Below are 7,713 nucleotides of genomic sequence, written 5' to 3' on the forward strand. Positions count from 1 at the left end.
AACTCTATATAACTCTATATAACTCTATATAACTCTATATAACTCTATATAACTCTATATAACTCTATATAACTCTATATAACTCTATATAACTCTATATAACTCTATATAACTCTATATAACTCTATATAACTCTATATAACTCTATATAACTCTATATAACTCTATATAACTCTATATAACTCTATATAACTCTATATAACTCTATATAACTCTATATAACTCTATATAACTCTATATAACTCTATATAACTCTATATAACTCTATATAACTCTATATAACTCTATATAACTCTATATAACTCTATATAACTCTATATAACTCTATATAACTCTATATAACTCTATATAACTCTATATAACTCTATATAACTCTATATAACTCTATATAACTCTATATAACTCTATATAACTCTATATAACTCTATATAACTCTATATAACTCTATATAACTCTATATAACTCTATATAACTCTATATAACTCTATATAACTCTATATAACTCTATATAACTCTATATAACTCTATATAACTCTATATAACTCTATATAACTCTATATAACTCTATATAACTCTATATAACTCTATATAACTCTATATAACTCTATATAACTCTATATAACCATGCAAACTATCACATTCAATCAATAAAAAACCCACTAAAACCAGGAACCACCGCGTACCTGCTGAATGTATGGTGTGAAACATAACAAAAAAAACACCCAAAACGAAAATCACACAACCAATTAAGAGTAAAAGAATAGAAGTCCCTAACCTACCTATGTAAGTAAATTACCTTACGCCCTAGCCTACCTATATAATAAATTAATTTTTAATCTCACCTACCTATGTTTCATTAACTTAACTCAAGACTCATGAAGAAAGAGAAAAAGGAGTAAAACAGAACATAAAATACTACCACACAAACAAACATGATGTATGTATGTATGTATGCATGAGCAACCGCTAAAGAACCCACCTAAAATATAAAAAAAAAACAAAATACAAACATATAGACCACATACAAACATATATTGCCGCGCAACTCTATATAACTCTATATAATAAAATTAATAAAAAATAAAATAAATGAGATCAGGCAGACTGCTTCAAGCCTCAAGCGAGGCAGAATGCCTGATCTGATTTTCATGCTCTCTCAGCACCTATTTATACTCGTTTCAACCATACATTCTCATCATTTCAATCATTCACATCAGTAAAAACTTATTTAATGTATGTACAATACTATTATACAGGCTTAACAACAATGCTAACCGTACTAAATTCACGTCATCGAACGAACGCCTTCGAAACTTTCTGGTTGGCTGGTTGAATCTGCTATATTGCTTTTTATATAAACATATAATCTTATTAATATATATATAAATATATACATATATAAATATAAATATATATATATATATATATATATTATATATAAATTCATTATAAAAACAACAGTTATCAGTATTACGCAGTTCAAATTTTTCGGGAAGAATTCAAAATAGTTTGAGACCACACCTTGCTTATCATACCAATATCAGCATTCTAGGCACAGGCGGAAACCACACACACGCACGCACACACACACACACACCGACACACACACACACACAGACATATCCACAGAAACACACGCACACAACACACAGGCATATGTATATATTGATAAAATATTTGTAAGCCAAGTAATAAATTTAAATTTGTGAATGTGCAATCTCGCATTAGCGGTTATTCCAAAAGAAAAAAAAATATGACCGTAACAGCTGGTTTGAATTTTATTCAGAAACAAAGTTTTGCTAACTCAATGAGTGAAACTATTCGTACGGATGATGGTGGTTATTTTAATGATGCAATGGATGAATGAATGAGTAGCCATCATATACTGATTCAATATAGGCAAACTAAATACTCAGAAATTTTCAACTTAATAATAATTGTCACGGTAATCATCTTCTTTGTGTTATGGCTAATAGAGTAACTCACCATCATTATAAAACTCATTCACTCATCTACTCATCGCTACAATAACCATATATAGATTCACTCATCATTACATCATTTAAATCATCATATAATTTTATCATTATTTTCATCAATAAAACTATTTTCATCATTATAAATAAGTCAATTCATCCACAACATAAACATAAATTTCAATTTCAAAGCGATCAAAAAATTTAACTTTGACGTTGCCTCCTATAAGTTTCCAAAAAGTTTATAAACTCACAAAGATATGTTCTTTCGAGAAAATATTTGAACTATTTTATTTTTTATTTATTTAACAACTGACCAGAGGGCATCAAGATGTCTCTGACCCAATAAAAAAAATTAGAATTTAGTTCAATTCAACATAAATGATTTGAATTTTGAAAACATAAAAAATTAGAATTTAGTTCAATTCAACGTAAATGGCGGAACAGAAAAAAAGAAAGTTTTATCGTACTAGCTATTAATTTGAATCAAGTTAATTTTGTTTCATCTTCTTCGGAACAGCACCACTATTACATTCAGAAACCTTCCACTTTTCCATAAAATCCGTGAAGACTTTTCTTTGATCCTTCTTTAATTTCGACGGTTAAAATAACTCACTCCCAGTCCCGCAGTTTCCTTCATTCCCACTGAATAAACTTTCCATGGTGAATCCGCGAAAACTATCCCACGACCTTTTGTAGTCTTTCCCCTCATAATAACTGATGCATTTTCTGTAGAATCCAATTTCAGTTTTGTTATTGGCTGTCAAAATTTGAAATGTTCAGTTTGGGCTATGAAGTTAGGAAATCATGAAAAACCCTCATGTCAGTTAAACAAAACCACAATTTGCTTATGTTTAAAAATTATCTTTTCACTGTTGAGTAAAAATGTGTACGTCAAATGAAAATGACAATTATAGACATCCTGGAATGAAATTAAAATAAATTTTATTTTGAAAAGTTGTTCTTTGGTAATTATATTGTATAAAATATCATTTTGTCTTAGAAATTTACGATTTGGATAGAGTTACGTGATTTATGTTTAAGATCTTTGCTAAATCTGCGTATGCTTTTTTTGGCCCTTTTCTCTAGAACTCTACCTCCTTCTCTGACTACTTCTCTGTTACTTACGAAGTTCAGAGCGGATCTCAAGACCAATCTGTTTACAAAATTCTCAGAGGAGCCTGTTGAACATTGCCAAAAAAGCGTTTTACAAACTAATTGAATGAATGACTGATTGGTTGGCTGATTGATTGTAAATTTATTGGTTTGAAATTGTAGCAACTCTCTCATAACAACAGCAAGCAATCTTTTTTAAAGTTTGAATACAAGTTCGGATATAGATATCACAAAAAAATTTGGAATCTCGTAACTATAGTTCTACTAAACTCTTCTTAGGTCCTGAGGGTTCATTGCAAACACAAACATCGTACATGAGTACGGGCTATAAATGACGCTACACACAAGTTAACTCAAGTAAAACTTTAATTACAATTAATCCAAATAATACTTTGTAAGTACTTTAAATAAAGCAAAAACTCAGTACTTGAAATCGAATGGAATTAAAACACTATCGGATAACCATTTTCGTAGAACAGTATAGTGGCGTAGCACTGGGTGCAGTACGTTATCCTAGATTCCATGAAACAATCCTTTGGAATATTTTCTTCGGCAATGGTTGGCCTAGAGTCACAGACACAACAAGTTATAATGTCTTGCTTCTCATCAGCCATCGCTGTAGGCAATTACGTAAGGTAGAAATTTTTTTATTTTTATATATAAATTACATTTTAATGCTTATAATATTTATTTTATTTAACTAACAACTGCAAATCAGTCCGACCAACCAGAGCTTGAAAACAGACGACTGGTTTGGAAAAATAAAATTAATTAATTAATTAACTAATAAACAAGACAATAGAATGCAATGCTGTACAAGAATAATATATAATATACACCTAGCTACACACAGGAATTGAACTATACTACCTAGGAAAATTATTGACCTGTAATTTCTTGTATTATTATATTGCATTTTATTTTTTGTCAATGTGATCACAGATTTGTAATCTCTATGCTTTTATCATTATAAGTAAAATATGTAACAGAGAAATGGTTAAGATGGCTGGCTGTGATGTCGCACTGACTGGATTCGAATACATCATGATGACTGGGTCTACGAGAAGGTATTTCCATCGCTGTACGTATGGGTACTTATGTCTTCAAAAATTGAAATGTAACTTCTATTAAAACAGTTCACAATGCTGACCATTGAAGGCTTAAATAGCAAACGAACGAACGACTTCAAACAGATTTTATTTAAAGATGAAATATTTAAAAGAATTAACAAAAATGAAATGAATAAATTTATATAAATATAAATCAAAAATGTCAAATATTAAAAGTTTTTTATTTAACATTAATAAACTTCATTAAGATGATAAAAGTCTCGTTAGAAAAATTGAGAAACTCAACTACAACAAGTTGAATATGCCGAAGCCGCAGTGATCTTTATAAATAATTGTATTTAAATATTTAGGTGTGTGTGTGCGTGTGTGTGTTTGTTTGTGTGTGTGTGTGGTGTGTGTTTTAACCAGAAACAACATATCAGCTATTATGAGTAAAATCAATCATGAAGTGTGTGTCTTACGGTGAACTGATAGAATATAATTCTCTGTTACCAAGAATACAGCTGCATTGTATTTCTTTTTTTTTTATCAAATAAAAAATTATATGTAATTAAATTTTAAAGTTTAAATTAAATTTAAACGCTTTAAATAATATACATTTTGAAATTTCAAGTCTACATGTATAAAATTGCTTTTTTTTACGAGCAGGTAAATTTATTTATGTAAATGTGAATTTATATATGTAAATAAATTATAAATCATGAAAAAAATGTTTTAAAATATATTGAGAGATACATCCTGAATGAATTGAACAGTTACACACACACCTGTGTTACTTTTGTATTACTGAAAAGTTTACTAAACTCTAGCAAATAATTTTTTTGGGTTGGTTAGAAATCAATTTCTACAAAAATAATTTAAAAACTGTCTTTTTGGAGTTGATTCGGTTGGCTATAGAGAGAATGCGAGAACATAGAGGGCAGGCAACAACACACGACAACTGATGATAATTTTTCGATGGAAGCAAGTTCTTTCTCCCAAGTTCCGCATTATTTTCAGCCTTTTTTTGGAAAAATTTTCAAAAACTTCCTACCCAATGAATGACATTTGTTGAGAAGAAACCTTTAGTGACGCAAGATTTTGAAATCTGCGTACATTACTATGATATAAACGCTTGCAACTGAAGTCTTTTAGTCTCCTTTCCAGTTTATGAGTTTATGTAAAGGTAAATTATATAACAGAAAGTCGAACGAACGTACGAATGAACGTACGAACGAATGTATGAACGAATGTACGAATGAACGAACGAACGAACGCATGAACGAACATACGACCAAACAAACTAAATTCAATTGTTTTTAGATTTACACTAAGGTAGAGAAAGAGAGAGAGAGAGAGAGATAAATAGAGAGAAAAAGAAAGAGAGAGAGAGAGAGAGAGAGAGAGAGAGAGAGAGAGAGAAGGAGAAAGAAAGATTTATTCATTTCTTCATTCTTATGCTCTATTTTTTATTCTACAGTTAAGATTTTTATGTCACGATATTTAATAACAAACAGATGAGTGTGTGTTTGTGTATGTTTGTATCTCTATGTTTGTGTGTTTGTATGTGTGTGGGTATGTATGTATGTGTGTGCACCTGTGTGTCTGTTTTGGTTTGCTTGTTTGTTAGTGAATTTTATACAAAATGTTTCAAAATGAAAAATATATCTTGAAAAAAAGAATTTTAAAATGATTTTATAACCTATTAGTATCATCTTTGTAACCATTAAAATGTGATAGTTTCTACGGGCAAAAAGTGCGTGAGCCGGGAGTCGAACCCGGGTCAATTGCTTGGAAGGCAACTATGCTACCGCTATACCACTCACGCCTCGCAATGGTGGTATGGATTTGTTTGCAGTCATTTTTGTGAGGTTTAGAGTAGATAGAACCCTTGACCAAAACATTTTTGAGCTTTTTAATTGTTATATTTAATAATTATTTATAAAAATAAGTATGCCATTAATAAAATTTATTTACAAAATCAACTAAATATATAAATTTTAAACTGCTGAAACAATAAAAAAATTAGTTTTGATTTAAAAAAAATGTCATTTGATTGTAACAAATCAATATTTTGTTTTCTCGAAATAAATTAAAACAAAATTATACTACCTGAAAATAAATTCACTTTTATACGTCTCAGAACACCTGTTGATTGCGTAGCAACCACTGAAGCAAATTTGAAGTCAAATTCTCTTTAAATTGCTATTTAATTAATTTAAGATACATTTATTTATTAAATCAATTATTTATTTGATAAAATTATTATTACAAATGTCATCAACTAATATAAATTTATGCAATTTGATACGCGAGGCAGCTAAGAGATCAAACTTTTACCTCAACAATGATGACGATGGCCGTGACGGGAGCTCGCTGTTTAAGGAACAACTCCGCAAATTAGTGCCAAGCCTAACGCAAGAAAATGTTTCAAATTAATTTAATCCTAATTCATTTGACATTATTTACATTAGAGTGTTCCACTATTTTATAATTTTTACCGGTTTGATTTATAATACAGTAATCCACTATTTTATAAATTTTACCGGCTAAATATCGTAAACAGACCCTGGAAAACGTGGGAGGAATCAGAGGGGGCATTTGGAATGACCCCCAAAAGTTTAAGGGGTTTCTAAAAAAAGGGGGCTTTTGTAATAATAATGTTAAAATGTAGTATAGAACATGGACACTAAAAATTCGTTAACTTTATTACCTATTTATTTCACTATTCTCTCTAAACTGTTCCTACTTTGTGTCAGACACAAACCCACACATTGATATGGGCAAATCTTTAAAACTTGTCCAGAACTCAGAGCCGTAAGTTAGTACAGGAAAAATGTAACACCCTAACAGTTTTAATTTTGTTGATATTCTAATTTTACTGTTGGCGAGGATGTTTTTCATTTTAGAATATGAATCATTCGCCATAGCTATCCTTCTTTTGATACCTATACCAGATTTACAACCGCTCGTTCACTGATCATTCGTAGCATGAAGATAGCGTTCTGAGCCCACAATCTTCTACAAAACCACAATAGACATTTGAAATTTTAGATCTGATTTTGATTCGTGCTCTCATTGTCAGAATTCTCAAGAGAAGTTTTGGAAGATGACTCGTCTAGTTGATTGTTCAACGTAGTTCACATTCCGTTGAGTTGGGTTTTTCAGGCAATACAATAAATATTGACTAAGATAGATCTTCAGGAACTTTGACTCTGTTATAAATCTCATTCCAAATTTCTGTCACTTTTTCAATGTTTTTGTTTGCCTATCACTGCTCATTATCATTATCGTCATTTCACTCACTATCATCATCCATCATTATTTATATATATATATATATATATATATATATATATATATTTACAATATTCTATAAATTCTACCGAATGTTTGGCGTTAATAGGTTTGTAGTTCGTTTTTTCTCACTAAAGTTTTTTGTATCGAAATATGGCCTTATTTGCAGCATGAATTTGCAGTTTGAATCGAAATATGGCATTATTTGCAGCATGAATGCGAAAAATAGGTTTATTTCCCTATATATACAGCAAGGAGCACTGATGATGATTCAT

General features: G+C 29.9%; 1 protein-coding gene across 1 annotated transcript; it reads right to left on the bottom strand.

Moving 5' to 3' along the window:
• Positions 1 to 2,578: 2,578 nt before the first annotated feature.
• HELRODRAFT_179787 (hypothetical protein) lies at positions 2,579 to 3,706 on the bottom strand (the record flags this gene model as incomplete). Its single annotated transcript, XM_009028578.1, has 3 exons — positions 2,579 to 2,736; positions 3,005 to 3,157; positions 3,556 to 3,706. 3 exons carry the CDS (start codon positions 3,704 to 3,706, stop codon positions 2,579 to 2,581), a joined length of 462 nt encoding a protein of 153 aa, XP_009026826.1.
• Between the last annotated feature and the right edge of the window lie 4,007 nt (positions 3,707 to 7,713).

Source organism: Helobdella robusta, assembly GCF_000326865.2.
Source record: "Helobdella robusta unplaced genomic scaffold HELROscaffold_56, whole genome shotgun sequence".
Taxonomy (NCBI): Eukaryota; Metazoa; Annelida; class Clitellata; order Rhynchobdellida; family Glossiphoniidae; genus Helobdella; species Helobdella robusta.